The sequence below is a fragment of the Aspergillus udagawae genome, assembly GCF_001078395.1.
Source record: "Aspergillus udagawae IFM 46973 DNA, scaffold_7, whole genome shotgun sequence".
Lineage (NCBI taxonomy): Eukaryota > Fungi > Ascomycota > Eurotiomycetes > Eurotiales > Aspergillaceae > Aspergillus > Aspergillus udagawae.
In genome coordinates this window covers 1,919,403-1,942,871 of record NW_025091270.1, presented here as the reverse complement: position 1 = coordinate 1,942,871, position 23,469 = coordinate 1,919,403, and the positions used below count along the sequence as shown (strand labels likewise).

Here is a 23,469-nt window from a genome sequence, read left to right as displayed (position 1 = left end):
AATATTCGTGGCGTAATTCCTCCAAAACAATCTGGAGAATCATTTTCTTTTTTTCATATCTTATCTGTCCACTATGGAGCCTTCCGACAAAAAAGGGGACTCTGTCCCACAGTATCTCAAACAGTCGCATGAGCGTATCTTCGAGAACAATCGCGCCTGGGTCGCAGCGAAGATGAAAGAAGACCCCGCTTTTTTCGAGAAGCTTTCTGCGGGGCAAACCCCCGAATATCTGTAAGAACACAATGGTTCACCTATCTTTCCATACTGACAAGACAAGGTATATCGGCTGCAGTGACAGTCGCGTCCCAGCTAACGAGATCATGGGTCTTGAAGCCGGAGAGGTCTTCGTCCATCGGAACATCGCGAATTTGGTCCCCAACACGGACCTCAACGTGATGTCGGTCATCAATTACGCCGTCCGCCATCTGCGGGTTAAGCACATTGTTGTCTGCGGCCACTACCACTGCGGTGGTGTTAAAGCCGCGCTGACGCCCTCCGACCTGGGACTTCTCAACCCGTGGCTTCGGAATGTGCGCGACGTGTACCGTCTGCATGAGCGGGAGCTGGATGAAATTAAAGATGCAACTGCCAGGTATAAGCGCCTCGTCGAGTTGAATGTCGTCGAGTCATGTAGGAATGTGATCAAGACGGCTGCGGTGCAGCAGAGCTTTCATGAGCGGCAGTTCCCCGTTGTGCATGGATGGATATTTGATGTGGAGACTGGTCTTCTGAGGGACTTGGAGATTGATTTTGAGGAGACCTTGCGGGATATCAAGAAGATATACAATCTTGCGCCGGGCTCTTAGCTCTCGCTTTGCAGCATACACGCACTAGGTATCATTTTCAGTGTGTCACGCCAGTCAGAATGTTCAAATCCAGTGGTAAGACTCGTAACAGTAAGAAGCTTAGAATTTGTATGCGGAAGTAACCTTGCTTGATAAAAGTCCAACCGCTGTCACGGCCACGACACCGAATCTATAACTTTGCCGCTAACGTAGACTTCCACAAAGAGCAATAGGGGCGTGAGAGAGAAGAACAGACCAGTTGACTAGAAGGACATTGTCAAGCCAGTGGGGCCTACTCAGGCAACCATTGAATACTAATAGAGTAGGCACGCTGTATTGTCACGTATGTTTGCAATAGGAAGGAGGACCATGGCGATGGCACATCCAGGCAGGCTGCTATTCTGCATATTCGAGTGCTAGGTCAAACAAGAATTATCTTGTGTCACTTCACCACCTGTGAACTGACGGGAAATCGATCAGCAGGTCGCCAAATACGGAATGCAAATGCCGATATTTGAAGAAGTGTATCTAAATTCCTGGGCTGCATCTGAGACACTCTACCGAAGCGATGGTCTGCATCATGCATAGCGAGCGCTCTACGCCAACCCCGGCCAATTATACTGAAGTCTGATCGTCCATTACATTGATACTACCCAGTTTTGTGGGGAGGATAACAGGGATGGCCTGCATGCATATTGTCATGGCGGCACAGCCTACTTCACTTATGCATATGAGCCTTCAGTGATTGGGTCCAACTCGTTAAAGACATTCTCGAGGTCGTATTTCCTCGTGACCTCGAGGAAGCGCGCAGCATTCAAGAAGAATATTTCTTTGGCTGACTTTCCAGCCTCTAAAATCATTCATTCAGTGTGTGAGCAGTACAGAAGTGTGCTAGAACTCACCTGTAGTATACCAAACAAAGTTAGATACCAAACTTCTCCAGCTCTTGGCCGACGCAGCCCATTTCCTCTGGACAGAGTTACTGCATTTTCTTCCACCACGCGAGAATCTCATCATCGTCACCAGCGCTCAGCCACCAAGGAAGCATCGACGCAAGGAGGTGCTTGCTTCGCTGAGGAAACGCAGTCTCCGTAATTCGTACCCGGGATAGTACCTCAGGATCGATAAAGTCAATGTCGATTGTGCTATGGATCATCTCTAGCTAGGCTTGAACCTGCTTTACAAGCGCTTCCATTACCTTCTCAACAGTCTCGGGCTGGATAGCTGGGGCGAACTGCATGCCCAACAGCTTCTCGGAACAGCCTAGAGTGCATATCAGGGTGTACCAATCTCAGTGCAGAACATAACCATACCAACCTCATGAAAACTTGGAATACATTCAAGTCAACATTCTAAAATGTTCAGGCGAAGAAGCGCACAGAACCAAATCCCGTAAAGGGGGCAGATGACCCCCTCTGGGGAGAAGGTGCTTAGATGAACGGGTGCATTCTACCAATCCGAGAGACACTAGTCCAAAGTCCGCAACCAAATGAGAAAACTGCATAATTATAACCGAAATTGGTTGCACAAGATCTCCCACTTTAAAGTTTGTGAAGATGGACCAGTGTAACCACAAGTCAGCTTATCCCGTCGTCCGTTTGCGTACTAAGTGGATTGCGGAGTATACGTCGTCGTTCCAGGCTCCAGAATGCTTTCCCGAGATTGGAGAACCCCCAATGAAGTCTAAATCTTCCAGGCGCAGAACAATACCGGGATTTGTGCCACCACAACCAACTTGTTCTTGGGACCCAAGAGGCGAGTGAAAGCTATCTTCGCATACTACCATACGAATTGCTTGCCATACTCGCTCCCTGTGCCCTCTTGATCGGCCAAAACATGACGTAGAGTCACCCTCTACTTCTCGTTGTTGAAACCACTGTATACACCTTGCCAACTTTCGGATCGAACAGCGTGTATCGCCACTGGGTTGAAAAACGCTGCAATAAACTATATGGTGACATCAATCCTCTTCCGCTGCAAGATGACGCTGGAATTCTTCTGACCAGGTATCAGTCAAACACAGATGCCGAACAAAGCTTCTCTAGATGGATATAAAGCAATCGCCTCGCCCTCAGCCGTCTCACCATCAGAAACCGTGTCCCAAGGCTTCATTCTGCATTGAATACCAACCCAAGGTTGTCAAATCTCCAATTGCAACCAGATACAATCCTTAACACTCTGTCAGAGCCGTCGAAATGGAAGCAATTCTTGTCCAGAAAGCCAATGCGGCCCCCAATGCTACTGCTGTTGTGGATGGTGACCGCAGCGTTAGCTACCGCGAACTAATCGCAAGGGCTGATGTGCTTGCTGATCTACTAGACCAGCAGTCTCTCGAGCCTGAAAACCCTGTCTGCATTCTGGCCGACGCTGGACTCCCCCAAATCCTGGCTCAGGTTGCGGTCCTTCGTGCAGGAGGGAGCTGTGTCCCTATTGATCCGGCTGTGCCCGCGGATCGCCTCAAGGGCATGCTGGAAGACTTGGACACCACGCATCTCATCGCGGACAAGGATCACGCTCATCGTGCAGCGCATCTAAGTGCTATCCACGTTGAAATGGCACTCGAAGCGCATATCACTTTGGATACGGACGCTGAGATTGCCTTGCGCGCAGGCCGTTCAGATTCTCATCGCAGCCATATCGTGTTTACCTCTGGCTCGACCGGCCGACCCAAGCCCATCCAAGTTCTCAGCAGCAGTATCCTCCATGCTATCAAGAACTTCCCCACCGGCTCGCTGCATCCCTCAGACCGGATGACAGCCCTCATCACCCCGGGATTCGATCTGTCCATCTGCGAGATGTGGGAAGCACTGCTCGCCGGCGCGACTATCGTTCGAGTCCCTGATCTTGTGCGTGCGGATCCACTTGCCTTGCAGAGTTTCGTGCACGAGCACAAGATCACGGTTATGATTGTGCCAACAGCCCTGTTTCATGTTATCGCGCTCACGGCACCCGCCACCTTTGGCGGACTGCGACATGTCATTGTCGGGGGTGAGGCGGTCAGCTCCAATGCTATGCGCAAGGTGCTTGAAACCTCACCTCCAAAGAATCTATGGAATGGTTACGGTCCCGCAGAGGCGACCATTTATGTAACGATGATCCGCGTGGATGAAGACGAGGTTCAGCGCCCTCGCATTGGTATTGGGCGATCTGTCGGAGACACGAGGATCTATCTCCTAGATGACAATCTAAAGCCCATTGTCGAGCCAGGGCATACTGGGGAGATCTGTATTGCAGGACCCCAGGTGTCGCCAGGGTATTTGAACAGACCTGAAGAGAACGAGAAGAGTTTTATCCATATAGACGCACCCACATTGGGTGTCTCTTCTGATCAGCCGGTCCGGCTTTATCGAACCGGCGATCTCGCCCAGTGGAGAGACAACAGTGGGCTCCTCGATTACATCGGCCGAGCTGATGACCAGGTCAAGATATCGGGGTATCGAGTAGAGCTGGGGGACATTGCATGCTGCATTGAGAAACACCCGCAGGTCCACTCGTGCGTGGTCAACTACGTTCAGAAAGGCGACGTGGACTGTCTCGAAGCCTACGTCATTCCGGCCGACTGGGATAGTCATTTCCCATCCGACGAGCTGATCGATTGGGTGAAACAGAGGTTGCCATCCTACATGGTGCCACGCATGGTGTACAAGAAGCGTAGCTTCCCCTTATCCGCGAATGGAAAGGTTGACAGGAGGGCACTTCAGCCAGACAAGGATGAGCAGCCATGCGACGGAGAAGAAGGACGCCATCCGCAAAAAGATACAACCGAGGACACAGTGATGGTCAATGGCGGTAATGGGATGGAGGACCTGGTCGACTGGCTTGCATCTACACTTCAGGAATACCTCCCTGAATCGGAGATTACTCCCACCGACAACATCTTCTCCCATGGATTGAGCTCCCTCCATGCCGCTCGACTCATCGGACGGATCAGGCAGGACCGCGGAAAGAGCATCACCCTGGCCCAGCTCCATCAAAACCCAACGATCGATGGTCTTGCCAAGTTTTTGTCCAGCTCGGACGACAAGACTACTGACCTACCCAGCTTGGAGCGATGCGTCCGGGATTCCAAGCACGTAGATACTGATCTCCTGCCCCCGGACTGGCAGGCAGAGAACGAAGGTCGCGTGTTCCTCACCGGTGCCACAGGCTTCCTCGGTGCGCATATCCTCCATCAGCTCTTAGCAATACCATCAGTCCAGAAAGTGGCCTGCCTTGCACGAGGCCGGGGTAACCTCAGTGCCAGCGCTCGTATCCAGCAGACGCTGGAAAAATTTGACCTCTGGGATGGCCGGCTGGAAACTACCCGGAAGATCGTGGTCCTAGAGGGTGATTTGGGGGATACCACCCTAGGGCTGGGGGAAGACCAGTTCAAGTGGCTTATCGACTGGGCAAGCGTCATCTTCCACGTCGGTGCCCGGGTCAACTGGTGCGAGCCGTACGAGGCGCACTATGTGCCTAATGTTGTGGGAACACGAAACATCATTCGTGCTGCGATGTTGGGCCGTCGCAAGGCCCTGCACTATGTCTCCTCGATCGACGTCTGGACTGTCACTGGATTCATTAACAAGGTTGACCGCGTCTATGAGGACGAGCCACTAATGCCACACGTGAATGCTGTCCCGTACGATACAGGATACTCGGCCAGTCAATTCGTTGCCGAGGAAATCGTGCAACGAGCGCGAGCCTGTGGTCTACCGACTGCAATCTACCGGCCTGGTTTTATCATTGGCCACAGCGAAAAGGGTATTGCAAATGAGAATGACTTTTTCTCCCGGCTGATCATGGGCAGCATCCAGAGTGGCTATTTCCCCCATCTCCCCACCCAGCGCCTGGAGTATGTGACAGTGGACTATGTTACCGCGGCTATTCTACACATTGCGTCCAGCTGGGAGAATCTTGGTCGAGCATACCACATTGTGCCGCCGGACAGGTCCGTGTCAGTTGACTACGACCAAAAGTACAGAATGCTGCGCGAAATCGGATATCCTGTGCAGATGATCGACTACAAAGAATGGGTGGGGTATATCCGTGACTCGCCCGAGAATGCACTGGAATCGATGATGCCGTTGCTGGATGAGGCTGTTTATGAAGACCTCAGCAGGCTGCAGACGAGCAGAAACACTCCTGTCTACGATCCAACGAACACGGCACGCGCGTTACAAGACCGACCAGATATCAAGTATGTCGCTCTCGATGCGAATTTGCTGCAGAAGTTCATTCACAATTGGGTGAAGCGAGGACAATATCGTCTCGACCTTCCTTGTAAAGGCTGTTCTGATGGCGAACCGATGTGAGTAGACATAGAACCGGGAAAGAGCTGACTCCATAATGCCTCGTATGTCTCTTCAAAGTTTGAGAATTATGCCTAAGCATGGAGAGGAAGCATCCACATTAGTTCAAATATGAGTTTCACTCTAACTTCATCAGACGAACTGATTATTTGACACACCATATGCGAATTAGTCCTGGCCACAGGGACTCAAGAAACATCTAGATCGACGTATCAATGGTTCGACATTAGATAGTCTCGTTTTTAGCCATTTTAAGACAGCGTGCATTGATAGCCTTCCTCTAACTCTTTAAACTTGGCACCTCACACTCTTGGGCGATCTCATCACCAAAGGACCGCTGCCATCTATATTCTCCGCAGCCCCTGAACAGTCTCCAGAGCTGCGCAGGTCATCAGTCGCTTCATCCACATGATGGAGTCTGGTTCTTACCTAAAGAAATCACAGTTTCCGTTGGAAGTGACGAGAAAGCTGTAGCTTTGACAGAAGTCAGTCACCTTGTATGCTAATGGACCGGACATGCCATACTTCTTCCCGTTGGCTAACTGAAGCTGTTCACAAATGCCGTCTTGAGCCTGAACATGCGCGCTTTTCCACCGGGTCATTCCGCTGGGATTAATGTTTGTGTATTCCAAGGTGACAGGAGTGTAGTTGTGACCTGAAATAGACTAAACAACCAAAGATAAAGCTTCATCAGTAAAAGGGAGCTTGAAAGCTTTCCGCCGTATTCATACTGTATCTTGGGCCGTGACCCCCATAACAAACGCCAAGGCTAAAATGATGTTGCTCGAGTGCATTTTGAACTTTGTGAGAACACGGACGGATTTGAGTTATCTAGTATGCAAATGACTCGGATAATGTGACTTGATAACAGGCGAGAAAGAGACGACATTATATTTATAGGCAAATCAAACTGCTGATGTTATTCCAACATGACCTGTATCAAGCAAGGCATATCAACTGAGAGATTTTGGCATCCCTTGCTTAATCGACTAAATTCCATTCAATAATCTCGGGACAAGTTTGATTATGCAGGAAAAGAAAGGACGCGCAGATCCGCATCAATAAAGTCCCACCTAGAGAGCAGCAGTACTGAATTCATATCAATAATAAGCGATACAAATCTTGTAGTGAGTTATGGCAAGTTGTAGGGCCAAAGGCAAGCCAATGAGATGCATCACACCCCTTGTATTCTTGAGCTAGTATCCAGCTAGCGGCCGCTGGCTTTTCTGATTCTCATAACTACTAGATAGAACATGGCCATTTTGCGTGATTATTAAAGGGTAAAATTCAAGACAATGAGCTGGGAAAAATTCTGCTATATCTTCGCTATATAAAGCAAGATTGTATTTATGTTCATATTATAAAGCGATAGTACATTTGCTGAACCTCTACAGCTATGCCTGACTCGCTACGGCAAGGTCCTACAGAAGGTGTAGCGTCCACACATATACTATGTTACATATATTTGCGACCTGCTACAGAGCCATGGCAAGTGCCAATGACAACCTTTTTTTGATCGTACAGCTCTACATGGCAAGAATGAAATTAAAGGGCAATGGACAAAGCAGTTGGCATAGTATACAATCGTCATATGATGGAGAATCATTGCAGCGCATCATCGCAGACGTCATCCACAAACTCTAACACTCCGCATATGTGCCACCAACCATCATCCATATAACTAGAGAGCATCCTTTCTATCGAATAAATGGTGAAAGCAAATAATTGTACATTCAATGTAATTTGAACTTTTCTGTACATACTGCAAAATGACAAAGGACTTGGTAAGCGTCGCCGTCGGGGACTAGTATTCCGAGGCATGGCACAGTTCTCACTGGCTACAGACCTTCGATGTCCATTTCGACAACGAGCTCGCGCACGAGTACTACGGGGACGGGGAAGAGCTTGCGAAGAAGTATAGATGCTAGCGGCCGTGCAGTGCAACAGCTAATAAGGATTGCAGACTTCGCGAGATATACCACGATCGCAACCTCAAGTTCCCAGATTTCTTCGATTCCACATTGACCAGTCCGCCTGTACATTTCCTGACGTATGATTCGTTTCTTATGTTAAGTTCATGAGCAGGAGAAGCTGATTCTGTTGCTGCAGCGTCGAAGCACCGGACGATGTGAAGATTGAGGAACTGCAGAATGTGGAAGTGCCACCAGGACTGCATGTTGATATTATTGACTTCCATATGGAATAGCCAGTTGCCGAGTTGGGGCCGGTACAGAGTAAATATACCTAATTAATATTCTCAGTATAACATGGGAGATTTGTTATTGGCGAGTTCTACTTTTAGAGTTTGTGGAGATCATTGCCTAAAGGATTCCTCTTGGGCTGCCCATTCTCATGGCGGACACCTATGCCGTCGTAGATACCATACACGAGCGTAGCCACGGCCAACGCAAAGTCTATCCAGCGATTTGGGAAGTAACCTAAGCATGGCTGGCAAATCAACCAGTGACACAACCAAGTGGTCCCAATGATTCAGCCTCAACGGTGGAGCGGCAGACGGACCAGCAGTCAGCACTAGTCCATCGACCTCAGCCAGGAAGCCATGGGGCGCCTGACTTGAAACTTATTCTCTGTTCTCTGTTAGATGCCATGACAGACTTCGAGCCTTCAGCCCATACGGAGCTGAACCTAGTGCTTACTGCTCATATGTTGTCGCACAGACGTTAGGCCGCAGCACGTGTTCTAAATGGAAAGCAAAGCTCGATAACCAGAGAATAATTTCTATAAGTAGGGACCTCCCTTTGATGGACTGTACCCGAACTACCGTAGCCCAACAGCAACAATCAGCATCATGTCACGAGTAATCGACAAGCTGGCTGCGCCAGCGGAGAAGAAAAAGACCAAGGTCATCATCGCCAGTTGTAGCCGGTAAGACATACCTGATTACCATTCGTGTGGACTACCACATGTCGCTGAAGCAACCTCCAGAACTGGGACGCTTGGCCTCTACTTTGCCATGAAGATACTGGGCTACAAGCCCTACCACATGTACGAAGTGGTACTAGTGCAGGGCAAACCAGGCATCGCAGCCCTCCTAGAAGCCGTAACCGCGCAGCATAATCGGCTCTCAGGCATCAAACGATTCGACAAGACTGATCTGGACAAGTTGACTGCCGACTATGATGTACGTGTCTACCTGATTTGCGCTTTGGATGCTTATCAGACAGCAGTGCCTTGTTGAGATCCCGAGTTTTCTAAGCTCAGCCCTCCTGGACGAGTACGCACAGGACCCCGAAGTCAAGTTCATCCTCACGGAGCGGGACCCCGATCGGTGGGCCAAGTCGATCAACGGAACGGCGGGCTTTATCGTCAATGCGGCGGCTTCGTTTCCATTGAACGTTCTCAAGCATTTCGACGAGGAATTAGGCATCTTTCTGAGTCTCAACACGACCGTTTACGGCGCCTGGGCTGACGGCACAGAGCCGGGCCAGCCGGGGAATGAGGCTGCTCTCAGGAGGAACTATGTTGAGTAGTAAGTGCCCTGAGCATGGCTATGTGGCAGAAGAGTCTGACACGCAACTACAGCATCAAGGCCGTCAAAAATACGGTTCCTAAAGAGCGTCTTCTGGTCGTCAAGCTTGAAGATGGGCTGGGATGGGAGCAGATTTGCCCGTTCCTGGCAGTGCCCATCCCAGAAGAGGAATATCCGCGCGGCAACGACGTCAATAGTTTCCAGGCCATGGCGCAGGGCTACTTTAAGGTGAGAACCAGAGCCGCTATGCTCAGGTTGGGGGCGCTACTTATGCCTGCGTTGGCTGTGTCTGGCTACCTTGGATGGAAATATTTCCGTAAATGGCCATAGTCTTCATAAGACTGCCATAGTATCACTATACTATTCTCGTTTAGCTAGACCTATGGTCCCTCTGTGGATGAATGAAGCTTTTTTCGATGACAGCACACCACTCTTCAATGTTGTCAGAGTGTATGAGACCACGCCTTGTGGTCATGTCCAACTCGTCGTTCCACCAATGAGTAGCCTCACCGGAGAAGCAGGGTCGAAATCTTGTACCATCTTGGGTGCATTCTTCGAGCGTGCGGCTACACGAAAACGGTTGGCGAACGCATACGCGGATCGATAGTATGTCTTATCCTCCTGATCAACCCTTTCCCCGTATCGCCATGTCGTCGTTAACGGTGCAGGTGATTATTATCCAAGTCTGGTCACCTTGGTTGGAAATATTTTGTCAAATGGCCATAGTTACTTGGAAACTGCCAGTATCACTATACTATTCGTGTTTGGCTAGTCTTCAGTCATGCAGGGCTATAGCCCCTCTTTACCATTTCAATCTGGGCTACGGCGCGCAGTCTATCAATGTCCAGATAAAGAATATCTTCTGGACTAGCGCCAGGTCTGACCAACTGGCCAAAAAGCATCCGTCGCGTTACTGTTATTGCCTGACTACCTGGCTGGATGCCCGGTGGGACCGGGAAGATTTCCTTCTTTCGTCGTTAGCCAGCTAAACACACCGACGATGGATAAGATATCCGCACTTCTCTTTGCTGAAGCCGAGGCATGCCACTTCTGTCTAGGGCGTAAAGCTCCACGAGACCGCGGACACGGCGGGTTGTCCGGCTCGGGGTCCATTTTATGATGATGACAGCTTGGACTGCGCCATTTCCTCCCACGAGCCATACTCCTGCGAATTCTCGAAGTTCGTCGAGAGATTCACTCCACCCGCTCTCAACGACAATTCTGGGCATGATGGCGTTTGGCACGTTGAATGCTACATTGGGTGACTTCTGAATGCGAACAAATGGCCCATCGGGGAATACATAATCTTCTAGCAATTAGAACTGCATGAGAGGGAACGAACGGAGGTGCATCGCCTTACCGGAATCTGCTGTGACGTGCAGCATGCGGGACTGATTCCGAGTGAGTTGCCCGGAGAGAAGCCATTCGGTGTGGCTTTGGTGGCACCAAACCTGGTCGGCGTTGTGCAGAAATAACGGCATTGCTACAACTCGGAGGATCAGACTGAAAGGGCTATAACTCTTGCTAACAGAAAGAAAAATGTTATTCGCTTTATCGTTCTTCCATGCTATTACATCGACGATACTCGCTTACCAGAAGCCAGCTTTGGCCCGCTCAAGTGCATCCCCCACATTCGCCATCCAGGAAGGAGCGATGTTGTCGTAAACCAGCTCGGCGTAGATAACATCTCTTCTTGTAGCTCTTGCCTCGGAGATCTTCTCTACCAAGTGATTGTGGAAAGACTGTTCGTCAGTTAATTCCGAGCCGGAATACCGGAGGATCAAATAGTCAGGGCTCGTTGCCATTTTGCAGAACTCGAACTGGAGAACAAATTTGTTAAGGAAAGGAAATTACGTGAATGGTGCCTCTGATAAGCGCTAGATATGATGTAGACATGGGTCACGCTGCCTCTCCGAGAACCATGGACGGCTGCCAGTCACCGAATAACGCTAAGCTCTTCATTACCTTCCTAGGACTTGCTCATGCTGTGTCCCCTAATCATCAGATCGCTGCAACAATCGCCATAGCCGCCACACCACCAACAACCCAGTTAGCATGACCCGTCATCTGCGCCGCAGCGGCGTTTGTGCTTTTGCTGACCGCAGCCGTGTCCTTTCCCGTCTCCCCCGCCGCCGTTGAAGCGCCCGTAGTAGTCGTCACCCTCGTGGACCCTGTAGCCGTGGCAGTTCCAGCAGTTGTAGATGCCTGAGCAGTAGCCGAGATACTAGCAATCTCGGTCCCTGTGATGGTCAGCGTCTGGTACATATCCTCCACAGGCCCGATAGTAGCCATAGCCATGACGCTAGTAGATGAGCCGTAGGTCATGGTCACACCACAAGAGACGGATGTGGAGTCACTGATTGCGCAGTCCTCGGCCATAGTACTATCCCCTGGTCAGCCTTATACGGAAGAGGCGAATAGTGCCAAGTTAATATATGTAGGCATATACCATGAAAGGACTTACTACTGAGGATATTCGAACACCCCGCGGAAGGTGGAAGGTCCATGGACGATGGTAAACCCGCCGGATGAGGCGGCACAGTCGCCGATCTCGAAAAAATTCGGATTCTTAGGTTTGGGATTGCAGTTGATTACGTAGGTGGTCAAGGGACCGTCCTAGATATAGGGGTTACCATCTGGCGGCGGGGTTCAATGTATCCTGTTACTCTTTGAAGAGGCATGCGATACCAAAGCTGGACGAAATAACATACAGTACCGATGACCTTTCCTACGAGGGAAGGAGAGTTGAACTCGGGCAGGAAAAGAGTGACGACCTCTTCAGCAACTACCCCGGTGGCAATTGAAGCCAGGAAGGTAAGAGAAAGGATACTTTGGGGATGCATCTTGCTAATGAATCGAAGATTTGTGATGGTATAGTGAAGCTGAATAGAGAATGAAGGGGTGAGCTCTTCGAGAGATTTCAGTATATCGAAGATTGCACGGACTAAAGACTTGCAGACGACCAGCGGTAGGACTACAGTAATGAGCGACTGTGAATGAGAAAAGATGGCCAAAAGGTCTAAAATAATGCCGCAAATGTGCGGGCCACGCCGTTTTAATATAGCGAGTCCGTCTCATTTTCGATGAACAGGGGCTCCCAGCAATTGGCTAGCTTCTTCGCCAGCTAGCGGCGACACTAGACAAGTTAAGTCACAGTCTAGGGGCCTCGCCAGCAGGTGGTTGTTCACGAGTGGCCAGATTGTCGGCTACCCTGTCAGTTAACCTCCTAGTCCTCGAGTTACATTGTAAAGATGGCCCACCTTGCCTAATATGGCAGCAAACAAATATAAAAGCAGACTATCATTGGAGAAGACCGCACTCAAGCTTGCCTTAGTGACTTTGATAGTAGATCTCATCACCTCAACCAATTGGGTAGCCCAGTTAATCGCCTTGTGGACTTCGCCATCCATCACTTAGCAAGCCAAAGGCCCCAGCCTTTCGTTTGGATAATTCAGATCTGGTGTTTTCTGATGACGGATACAATACCGGGCCTATTTTGTTGTAGAATATAATGCCTTAAAAGTTGTTGATGGCCTTGCATACTTAAGTCGGGCAGAAACCAAACGAGTCCAGGTTTTCATCAATCTTCAGTAAAGATGACACGAAATGGTCATCTAGACTCCTGTCGAATGAGGGTACCTTCCATAGTGCTTGTGAAGGTTCACAGAGCAGTGATACTCAAGAGGCATGGTAATGGCACACAATACAACGGTTAAAGGAAAACACTGGATATGAAGGAACATTTTCTTGTTTTCGCTCGTTGGGCGAAATATATATCTAATCTATCTCGCTAGATGCCGAAACATCGCAAAATGCAGAGACTCAGGAATAGTTGATTGATCCCGAAGATAGACTTTTCCACACGAGGTCGATATTTGCAACAGCTGCTATCTGTGGCGACAGTACACTAGCAAGGATAGTTAATTTTGCTTGCATTGTGATTTAGATAGCGAGCCAATTGCGACTTCCTCCAGTGCGAACGGCCACACCTGACAGCTGTCACCAGAGCTTCCGCGTTGACTATACCAGAGTCAGCGAGTTCCTCTACATTCCAGCACAAGACTTACTTTCAGCTCCTGGCCAGCTTGTATGCGTATAGTCATTTAGCGGGTAATAGGGCATGGTAGCATTGACCGAACCGAAAGCCTGCCAGCGATTCGCCGCATATTTCGTGTGATCGATATACTCCACCCCTTCTTCCTCGGCCACCTGTACGTCGCTTAGTTATAACTACCCTGCACGATTACCCTATATCGACTATCACATACCTCACGCGCATAATCTGCAAAAGGCCAGTCACGTCGAAGGACATCCCCCGTCCAGGACATAACCGGGACCATCCCACTCAGCATCGGAACACCACCAGCCTGCCGCACATCACTGATCATTTTCCGGAGGTAGTGGCCAAATGTGTACACCGTTTCTGTTGTGCCTCCCGTGGCATTACTAGCCACGACGACGCTGTCGGGTCCGATACCGGGGAGTGTAGCTCGATTCTTTACGTCAGTCCTCGGGTCACCGTTGTCGTTGTGGCCCATCTCGATGAGGACGAATGTGCCTTCGCCGGGGACGATGCGCTCAAGCAGCGACGCCCAGAGCCCTTCGTTGATGAAGGAGCGGGTGCTGCGCCCTCCGCGCGCGAGATTGGTGATGTTCAGGTCGAAGAAGTTGTGCATATAGTAGCCCCATCTATAGAGTCAGTACATTGTTTGTCTTATTGGAAGGCGAGTCTACCCTTGGATTAAACTGCTTTTGCCATATGGCATAGTCGTACTATCGGAACAGAGGAGGATCTGGCGCTGGGGACGCGCAGTGGGTGCCGCATTGCTCGTGGACGCTAGGCCTGCCATCACTATGGATGCATAGAAGAAGGAGCTGAAGCTTCTCATGTTTATTCAACTTTTGCTCGAATTCCGATCCTTACACAATAGCGTCAGAGATGTTTATGCCTCCGACGAAAATCTAGGCCTAAGCCGGAAGATATATGTCTGGACGATTCAGTAAGCGACGACCACCCCCTCACACTATTTGCAGCGTTCCCATTGATCTTGTAGGTGCTCCCTTGGTCCGGTGGGCGTGAATCTATGACGAAGATATCTTCCACCGACGGATCTTGGTTCCCCTCTATTGGAGTTACTCAGCGCGGGGTCCCCGGAGCATCGCAAGTAAGCTCGTTCATCAAAGTCCGGGGTAACTCAACCTAGAATAAACCTCCGTATCAATCATGTCGGTACTATTATTATCGCGGGGCTCGCTAATCGATCTTCTGGCATAATGCGGGGCATCCGGTGTTGGCAAATCCCACCAATCTGTGACTATAGTCGATACGGGTTCGGGGTAAAAGGGGCCGAGATAGGATCAGGTCTCGGCATCCTTTGTCTATTGATGTGCGGTGTACATGATAGTAAATCTTCTGTGCATGATGAGAGTATTATGACTGAATGTATGTAGATGTTGTTGGAACTTTGTTCCGCAATCACGCAAATAAACAGCAAGCTTGATACTGCAGATGAATCATGGTCTCATTTAGTAAACGTGGCATCTATATGCAAGAGTCTGACTATAGAAGATGCCTCAACGGTTTCAGCGCAGGCTCAGCCACTAGTTTCCCTGCTATCAGCGCCCGGTCGTTAGGATCATAAACCGGCTCCTTTGTAACCGTAGCCATGATCCTCCTCCCGAAATATTCCACCTCCACCCTTTGGCCCTCTTGAATCGATGCAGGAAGCCAAGCATACGCGATAGGTTTGCGAATCGTATATCCAAACGCAGCAGTAGTGACATATCCCACAGCCTTGTTCTTCCAAAACACGGGCTCCTTACCCATCACCATCGACCGTCCATCATCGACTGTCAAACACTGCAGTCGACGGGCAGGCTGTCTCCTTGCGAGCCGCTGCACCGCAGCCTTACCCAAGTAGTCTTCCCGTTTATCCACCTGCACCGCGTGGCCCACCCCCGCTTCGAAGGGATCATGCTCGCTGTTCATGTCAACCCCCCAGGTCCTGTACCCCTTCTCTAGCCGCAAAGCATTGAGGGCTGCTCGTCCAGCGGCAATGAGACCGTGCGGTTGGCCCGCAGCCCATATGGCATCCCACAGGCGCAGTCCGTATTCAGCGCTCGTCTGTATTTCCCATCCGCTCTCACCAACATAGGACTTGCGGAGGACAGTGACAGGGAGGCCGGCGAGGATTGCGCTCTTAGCATGCATATATGGCAGCCCGGTATTTGAAAGGTCGTCTGTCGTTAGCGTCCGGATGACATCGTGGGCTCGAGGGCCCCAAAGGCCAAGACAGCAGGTGTGTCCCGTCACCTCGCGCACCTGGACCCATTGCGTTGGAGACTTCTGGCACTGTCGTCGAGCTTCACGGGAGAGATACGCAAAGTCGGTCGCGCTGTTCGCGCCAATTTGGAACAGGTCCTCGCCGAGCCTCGTCACGAAAACATCGCTGCGAATGCCACCCCGCTTGTTCAACAGCAGCGTATAAGCTATCTGTCCTACTGCCGGAACAGCGCTCGTTATTAACCGGCATAGCAACTCCCTCCCCCCAGGCCCAGACACCTCAAATCGATGGAAAGAGGTCATATCGTACATCGCCACCGCGTTGCGCGTCTTCCACGCCTCAACCGCCACAACAGGGGAATGGTACCTCGCGGACCAGGCATCCCTCTCCAGAGGCCGCCATTCAGCCGGAAGAAACCGCACAAGCTTCTCATTAGCGCCATACCAGAACGGCCTCTCCCAACCACCCAGCTCAAGGAAGACCGCGCCGAGGTCCTTCTCGCGCGCGTAGAACGAACTCAAACGCAGCTGCCGCGGTGACTCGCGCGGCTGCAGCGGATGCAGGATATCGTAGATTTCGACAAAGTTCTGTGATGAGGTTTCGGTCACGTATTCACGGCTCATCTGCACGTCCTCGAAGCGGGAGAGCTCGCACTCGGATAGGTCGGTGGTCGATGAACCCTCCGTCAGCAGTTCGGCTAGTGCGCGCGCCACGCCAGCCGAGTGCGTCACCCACACTGCCTCGGCGACGTAGAAGTTGTCCAGACTTGGGGCGGGCCCAACTAGCGGTCCGCCGTCGGGTGTAAATGAGAAGATGCCGTTGAAGCCGTCGGCGAGCTGGCATTGCTGCAGCGCCGGGAGAAGTCTCTGCGTTTCGGTCCAGGCTGGAGCGAAGTCTTCGGCTGTGAAGTTCAGCCTGGAGGGCATGGTTTTCTCGTCGACGTGGTGCGGGGTATGCCCGAGCGAGGCGGCCTCGATGGGCATTGGCCGGTGGCCGTAGTAGCCGATGCCGTAGGCGTCGCCGTGCTCGCGGTAGTAAAGGTCGTGGTCCTGGTGGCGGAGGATGGGGAATGTGGCGTTCAGGCCGTTCGACCGGTGGTTGATGTCGCGGCCTGCCAGGGCCCGGACGGGTGTGGTTTTGGCGTACTGGTGCGCGAGAGGCAGCAGGGGGATTGACACGCCGGCCATGGCACCCACTTCGACGCCCCAGAATCCTGCGCAGGAGACAACGATATCCGCGCTGATGACTCTTCGGGAGGTGATCACGCCGGTGACACGGGTCCCGGACTTTTGGATACCGGTGACCGGCGTCATTTCTAGATAGCGCACGCCTGCCTGCCGCGTCCGTTCGATCAGTAGCTGTGTGGCCCGCGCTGCGAGCGCCAGCCCATCACTGGGGATATGCAATCCCCCGAGCACAATTTCCTCGTTCAGAAGCGGATACATCTTCAAGCATTCCGCAGGACTAACGAGCCGCGCCTCTATTCCCCATGCGGACGCATAGCCATGCTTCCGCTTCAGCTCCTGAAGTCTCTCCGGTGTGGTGGCGACCTCCAAGCCACCGACCTGATTGAAGCAGTGTTGCCCATCTTTCTCGAGAGAAAGCAATTTCTCAACCGTGTACTGTGCGAAACGGGTCATAGTCTTGGACGGATTGGTTTGAAAGACTAGGCCGGGAGCATGCGACGTCGAGCCACCGGGCATCTGCAGCGGGCCCTGCTCGACGACGGTGATGTTGGTCCATCCTCTAGAGACCAGCTCATCGGCGAGGTTCGCGCCGACAATACCAGCGCCGATGATGACGATGTGTGGTAAGGGTGCCATGTTGGTGCATTGAGTGCCAGTTATTGACTCTACATGGTCATACTTGTATGTACATGATTGTGTATATTCATCTGTGACTACCCCGCAACTAGATAACGAACTCCGTGCAGTGTGATGGTCATGATGGACGAACCGTAGGATGCGGCAAAGGCAACCGTACCAACCGGCCAGATGATCGGCCATGGAACGGCAGCCGGGATCCAGCCAAGAGGGGTAAAAATAGCGTCTTGCCTGTCCTATCTAATCATTTTCGTCATTGAAACGTCTGCATGTGGGGTTGAGAGGGGAAAAGTTTGCCGGTTCGGGAATGGCATTCCTCTGCTTGTACGTCGCATTTTTACTGGTTCGTCTATGCTATTTTTGTCCACCCACTGACTGGTTCCTCTAGTCCACTTCAATATGTACGCCAGAGTCAATGCCTGCAGGAGTGGTTATACAATGGTCTGTATTCTTTATTCCACACACCTGGCACTGTCACTTTTCGACCTCATTTTGGTCACCGACTTAGGATTCATGCGTCGATATGGCGTTCCTATCGGCTTCAGAGTCATCGGCCGCAGATGAACGTAAATGAAGCTGATTCCGCAGGTTTAAACGGCGTGGCAATAACGGCAAAAGCTTGATCCTAAATACCGAGCCTTAGCTATACAATCTGCGTTGGGGCTCAACGTAACGATGGGGACTCATGAATTGCTTTGGCTATCAAGGCGGGCAGAGGCAGTCGCTTTGGGAGTCATCCGATTAGTCGTTGCATTCGTAGTATCGCAGGAATGCTTCGAGTGTTGCTCTGTGCTGCGGAAAGATCAATTCATGTCGCACGGGAGAGACTCGCTGGGTACAGTGGTGCGTTCGTGGCTTGATGGCTATTCTGCAGGTCGCGTATCGGCAGGCTCATTAGTCCTAGTCCTGGAATATAAGCAGTGCACAATCTGAGGATCATGGAGTCATCAATCACAACTTCATAACGCTTAGCGCTTGCATTCAGGTTATAAATTTCCCAAATTCCACCACGCCGAACCCTCAATGTCGCCTACCGCCGGAGCTGATGTGCTATAGTCGAGATCATCCACGTCTCCAAATGGTGCCGGATCAGCCCAGAGCCAGGGCGTGTTGAGCATGAGGCTGTCGATGGGAGCTACCACTGCGTCTGAAGGAGGCATAGACCGTGGAGCTGTGGCTGGGCTCGTGTCGCCGTCCTTTGACGAGTTCGGGGCCCGATACAGAGGCATAGGTACGCCCTGGCCGCCGTCTGCGGTGTTGACGGTAACTTCAGGCGAAGCTGTCACGATGATTTCGAGTGTAGAGGATTCCTCTGCGTCATTTCTGGTTGCAGAAGCACTGAGCGAGGAATGCAAGAGGCTTCCTGATGGGACAGCGGGATAGGAATCGTCGCTGCAGGTAAACTGGAGGATATCCCACATCAAGGGGATATTCAGATGAATCTTGGATGGCACCCAGCTGTCGTAGTCTACGTTCTCTGTGCCGGCTGCAATCCGGGTCATGCGGTCGAGTGATCGGTTCTGATCTGTCAGTTGTGCTTGATTATCTGCAACAGGAAACATACCAATAATGCGCACGCCCGTGAAAACGGAACAAACGACCGCAAAAACACCCTGCAGCGGGCTAGATCCGCCCGGGACTTGTACTTCAGTCTGGGGTCTCCAGCACAGCAGTAATATAGCTGAACCGTCGCGGCGATAGCAGCCACATGCGCGAAGAAGGGATCGGTCAGTCGTACGTCCTTGTCCGATAGCATGTCAATCATACGCACGATCCACGTCGCATGCAGAAGTACCAACTCCGACGAACGGCGCCAGAAACTGTTCGGAATGGCCAGGTTGGGATTATGCCGTGAGGCCATGATATACAGAAAAGGATGGTTGAGGACGGTGAGGATGGCATGGTACATGAACTGCAATTTGAGCCAGGGGACCCAGTACGCGCGGTTAACGATCACTTCGTCCGGCTGTCGATCATAGAACCGCACATGGTCATATCGATGGCAAAGAGGTGTTTGGTTCTCGATTTCAGTTAGGTCGGAAAGAACCATGGAATACATCGACTCGTGGCGCCAAGGCTCGCGTAGTCGGTTGTTTGCACAATCAGACACATATGTGCGTACTTTGCTCCACACCCAGCCAAAGTGGATCGTCATGCTCCAGATGCCAGTATCGTCTGGCGTAGCGCAGCCCATTGTGTCTCGCGGCAGTGGGGGGGGCTTCTCCGTATCTCTTTGCGGCTCTCTGCCATTGCGCGAGAAATAGTCCGCCGGGCGCCAGATCTCCGAGGGAATGCTCAGCAGTCCCGTCTGCCGGCCATACGACTGTTCCAGTAGCTGTAGACTCCAAAATAACCTCTTCTTGCGCTCGGTTTGGGGGTCTGCAGGTGCATATGCGGACTCAGTATCGAGCAGAGCGGATCGACAGAGCTGAAATGCAAGTCCGAGGTGAAATCGACCAAGGTGCATATCGCCATCTACTTCAGTCAGAAACTCGCATGCAGGCTGCAGTGCAGTATGAACACCTACCAATAAATGAAGAATACGCCAGCAAGCATAAAGCCTCAATCGTACTCAACTCCACCGACCCGTTCGCAATCCGCAGCATAATCAAACTCTTTGCCGTATCTGCATGGTGCTGCCCGTGTTCTCCCTCGTGCGAGAATCGTGCCGTCAGCGCAAGGATACTACAGATGAGCTCTTCTGGTAACGACTCCAGATCGCCATGTTCTTCAAAATTAAAGCACCAAACAGGTTGTCGGTGGCAATACTTCATGTACAAATCGACCGCTCGGGCAACGGCCAAGGAGGAAGGCTGGGGACTGGTATCATCAAAGGCGAAATTGGGAGGAGACGGGTCGCTGTAGCTCGAGTCACGACGATCGCGAGGCTGGCTATCTTGTGTGAATCTTGCTTCTGTGAGCTCTTTGGCATCTTCGAGAACTGAATCCCTCCCTCGGGTTGGTCTGCGCCAGGCGTGAGCAATAACTTGTAGCAGGCTCGGGCGACACATACATGCTTCCCGTTAGGATGAGGTTTACTTTTTCTTCGAGCTCGGCAAGTCGATCCTTCTGGAACTCGTTAGCGCGATTCATGTGAGCAAAAGTGTGCGTACAGATTGGCCACCTATTGATCCTGGCTTGGACACGGGTGGGTAGAAACACGACTGGTTAAGCCGTACACAGCACGAGCAGGCCGGTTTCTCTCCGGGACATCGAGATTTCTTTCTCCTTTTTATATTCAGTCTTTGATCGTAAAACATAAACGAAGTTCTAACCTGCAATTCAGACACGCGTGGTTGGAACGAAGTCTTCGCCGACCGCCTTCTTGCGGGGTCATTATTTATTAATAAACACGATGACTATATCGAAAAGAGATTAAATGAATTAAGACAAGCTCGTAAACTATATAGAGCGAATATCTGATCAATAGAAGATGATGATGATGATGACATTCGAGGCTCATTCAGGAGCGAGAGGAACCGTCCAAGTAGGGGACGACAATCTCGCGGGGAAGTCGAGCATTGACCCCTGCAGGCCAGCATGATTGGCCTCGTGATATTGCCCTGATTAGATAGCTGTCACTAGATGCTCTGTACCGGGGAAGTGTTGTCCACGTCGGGCTAGATCTTCCAGAATCCACCCTAGCAGTGGCAAGATATGACGGAGCAATGGCCTATTGGATGGCGGATCGTGCCGTAAGAATGCTATCAACAGGCTGCACCAATAAGAAGCAGACAAGATGACTATCTCTTTAAGATTTGTGGGCCTGCATTCCCCTCTCTTCAGCTTGTTTGTTAGGAAGTTATCCCTAGTATTAATGCCACTATCTCCACAATGTCAAACACCATGCATAGTATATAGTATTAAGTATTAGAACATCGTATGGTCATAAAATATCAATATCAAATACTGGTAGAGTAGGAATTCCAAATCATCATATAGTAGTGATATCAAAATTCAAAGACTTACATGGTAGGATATTGAACACTACTTCTCCGTACACTTATATATATCTTTTTATCCATTACACTACCGAGTGGGAGACTAAGTCCTCTCGATATGTTTTTCAACAACACCATTCACACCCTTGTAAAATTATATGTAAAGACGCAAATCTGCAAAAAATGACTAAAAAATGCAGAAACATAATATTTCTACCTAGAATATGGTATACCACCCCTGAGCATCGATAACATCCACGGCACGGGGAAGTCAACCAAGCGGATAAGGCTGGGTTCGTTGATGAGTTGTACAAATGTGAAATATATTGGAAAATTGGACTTCATTACTCATATCTAAAACCATTTCATTACCAGAGTAAACACGCCAAATGCAAAAAGGTAATCACCACGCAATCGTCGCCGGCGGCTGCATGCACTCAGTCGGCTGACAGCTCAGACTCGAGCAAAACGAAATGTCCTTCTCGCTGACGGTCGCAGTCTTCGGCAGGTTCTGTCTCGCGGGCCAAATCTCCTGCTTGGCCTTCTGCTCGCGCTCGTAGTGCTCCACCACGAGATCCCGGACCACCTTCTGGAAGTACAGAGGTCCCTTTTCCATTTCGGGGTGCAGCTCGCCGTTGACGAAGACGCCGGCATTGAGATTCTTCTGAGTCAGGTCGCAGAGGTACTTGTCCTCGGACATGATGCGCTTGTAGATCTGGTTGATTGTGTCAAACTCCTCGTGCGCGGAGTTCTTGTTGCGGTAGACTTCGTACTTCATGATAGATCGGGTGGGCGAGATGGGGACGAATCGCTGCATGAAGAAGAAGTGGGGGCTTTACCCTGTTAGCTGGGCTATGCTTGGCAAGTGAGAGGATGGTGACTTACGAGACGGTAATGGAGGCATTGGGGAAGAAATATGTGCTGGCGGGATTCAAACCGGCTGCAACCTGCTCCGGCTTGCTGCGCCCATCGTGGATGATGCCGCCGTCCTTGGTCTCGACACAGTAGGCGCTTAGATCGGCAATGGACGGAATATCAGGGTGTGTTGTCGCGCAGTGATAGCACTCGTTGTAGTTGTCCGCCAGAATCTTCCAGTTGTAGTCGCCTTCCTGCTCCCAAGTGTGGTCGAAGGTGTACTCGTCCCACTTGACGTTCTCATACCGCGGCAGCAGATCCATCCCCTTGAAGTCATCCTCCCAGGCAATCTCAGTTTGCTCGTTGGCATCAAGGTTGACCCAGATGAAGCCATTGGCGTCGATATGTACGTGAATTGGTAGAAGGCCGTTCTTGCTCTTGTCAAAGCCGGCAAGGTCCTGATATCCCGGGGCCTTCGCCAGCTTGCCGTTTAGCCCATAGGACCATCCGTGGTACTTGCAGGCGAAGATGCGGGACGTTCCCTTCTCTTCGGTGACAACGGGGAATGCACGGTGGCGGCAGACATTGTGGAAGGCGTTGATATTCCCATCACGGTCCTTAGCGAGGACAAATTGGAAACCAGAGACCTCATAGCGCAGCCAGTCACCGGTGTTGGGGAGGCGTAGCTTGTGAGTGGTCAGGAGCCACTTGCGTGAGAAGATCGCCCGGCGTTCTAGCTCAAACATCTCCTGGGAAGTGTACCATGAGGATGGCAGAGCGCGCATGGCATTCTTCTCATCATTGGTGGAGTTGGAGGCAAGGCCAAGGTAGTTCCACAAGGAGCCCATTTTGGTGTATAAGAATAGACGTTTTCTTTGTTTGTTTTATGACAAAGATGAGCTTGGTTACTGTGAAGGACGTCTTAATCGAGGATGAACAGACTTATATATAGCGGCAACACCCATGGAACGCTATCCATCACTCCATTATCTCGACCCCA

At 51.1% G+C, this 23,469-nt stretch overlaps 10 protein-coding genes across 10 annotated transcripts; 4 read left to right on the top strand and 6 right to left on the bottom strand.

The window, feature by feature from the left end:
- Window positions 1–73: 73 nt before the first annotated feature.
- On the top strand, window positions 74–806 carry Aud_009336 (carbonic anhydrase; the record flags this gene model as incomplete). The annotated part of the gene is made up of 2 exons (XM_043294192.1): window positions 74–231; window positions 278–806. 2 exons carry the CDS (start codon window positions 74–76, stop codon window positions 804–806), a joined length of 687 nt encoding a protein of 228 aa, XP_043150127.1.
- A 2,174-nt stretch (window positions 807–2,980) lies between these two features.
- On the top strand, window positions 2,981–6,079 carry Aud_009335 (putative NRPS-like protein biosynthetic cluster; the record flags this gene model as incomplete). Its single annotated transcript, XM_043294191.1, has 1 exon — window positions 2,981–6,079. The coding sequence occupies one exon, from the start codon at window positions 2,981–2,983 to the stop codon at window positions 6,077–6,079; it is 3,099 nt and encodes a 1,032-aa protein (XP_043150126.1).
- A 1,766-nt stretch (window positions 6,080–7,845) lies between these two features.
- On the top strand, window positions 7,846–8,282 carry Aud_009334 (uncharacterized protein; the record flags this gene model as incomplete). The annotated part of the gene is made up of 4 exons (XM_043294190.1): window positions 7,846–7,860; window positions 7,921–7,991; window positions 8,040–8,126; window positions 8,186–8,282. 4 exons carry the CDS (start codon window positions 7,846–7,848, stop codon window positions 8,280–8,282), a joined length of 270 nt encoding a protein of 89 aa, XP_043150125.1.
- Window positions 8,283–8,885: 603 nt separating this feature from the next.
- On the top strand, window positions 8,886–9,896 carry Aud_009333 (uncharacterized protein; the record flags this gene model as incomplete). Its single annotated transcript, XM_043294189.1, has 4 exons — window positions 8,886–8,962; window positions 9,023–9,218; window positions 9,265–9,566; window positions 9,620–9,896. 4 exons carry the CDS (start codon window positions 8,886–8,888, stop codon window positions 9,894–9,896), a joined length of 852 nt encoding a protein of 283 aa, XP_043150124.1.
- Window positions 9,897–10,543: 647 nt separating this feature from the next.
- Aud_009332 (uncharacterized protein) lies at window positions 10,544–11,371 on the bottom strand (the record flags this gene model as incomplete). The annotated part of the gene is made up of 3 exons (XM_043294188.1): window positions 10,544–10,872; window positions 10,927–11,090; window positions 11,160–11,371. The coding sequence occupies 3 exons, from the start codon at window positions 11,369–11,371 to the stop codon at window positions 10,544–10,546; spliced, it is 705 nt and encodes a 234-aa protein (XP_043150123.1).
- A 196-nt stretch (window positions 11,372–11,567) lies between these two features.
- Window positions 11,568–12,409, bottom strand: Aud_009331 (uncharacterized protein; the record flags this gene model as incomplete). The annotated part of the gene is made up of 3 exons (XM_043294187.1): window positions 11,568–11,949; window positions 12,031–12,182; window positions 12,278–12,409. 3 exons carry the CDS (start codon window positions 12,407–12,409, stop codon window positions 11,568–11,570), a joined length of 666 nt encoding a protein of 221 aa, XP_043150122.1.
- A 1,099-nt stretch (window positions 12,410–13,508) lies between these two features.
- Aud_009330 (rhamnogalacturonan acetylesterase superfamily protein) lies at window positions 13,509–14,416 on the bottom strand (the record flags this gene model as incomplete). The annotated part of the gene is made up of 4 exons (XM_043294186.1): window positions 13,509–13,555; window positions 13,634–13,775; window positions 13,835–14,255; window positions 14,301–14,416. 4 exons carry the CDS (start codon window positions 14,414–14,416, stop codon window positions 13,509–13,511), a joined length of 726 nt encoding a protein of 241 aa, XP_043150121.1.
- A 710-nt stretch (window positions 14,417–15,126) lies between these two features.
- On the bottom strand, window positions 15,127–17,673 carry Aud_009329 (GcvT family protein; the record flags this gene model as incomplete). Its single annotated transcript, XM_043294185.1, has 1 exon — window positions 15,127–17,673. The coding sequence occupies one exon, from the start codon at window positions 17,671–17,673 to the stop codon at window positions 15,127–15,129; it is 2,547 nt and encodes an 848-aa protein (XP_043150120.1).
- Window positions 17,674–18,659: 986 nt separating this feature from the next.
- Aud_009328 (putative C6 transcription factor) lies at window positions 18,660–20,766 on the bottom strand (the record flags this gene model as incomplete). Its single annotated transcript, XM_043294184.1, has 4 exons — window positions 18,660–19,193; window positions 19,238–20,148; window positions 20,201–20,637; window positions 20,687–20,766. The coding sequence occupies 4 exons, from the start codon at window positions 20,764–20,766 to the stop codon at window positions 18,660–18,662; spliced, it is 1,962 nt and encodes a 653-aa protein (XP_043150119.1).
- A 1,251-nt stretch (window positions 20,767–22,017) lies between these two features.
- Window positions 22,018–23,317, bottom strand: Aud_009327 (aromatic ring-hydroxylating oxygenase subunit alpha; the record flags this gene model as incomplete). The annotated part of the gene is made up of 2 exons (XM_043294183.1): window positions 22,018–22,447; window positions 22,500–23,317. 2 exons carry the CDS (start codon window positions 23,315–23,317, stop codon window positions 22,018–22,020), a joined length of 1,248 nt encoding a protein of 415 aa, XP_043150118.1.
- Window positions 23,318–23,469: the final 152 nt, after the last annotated feature.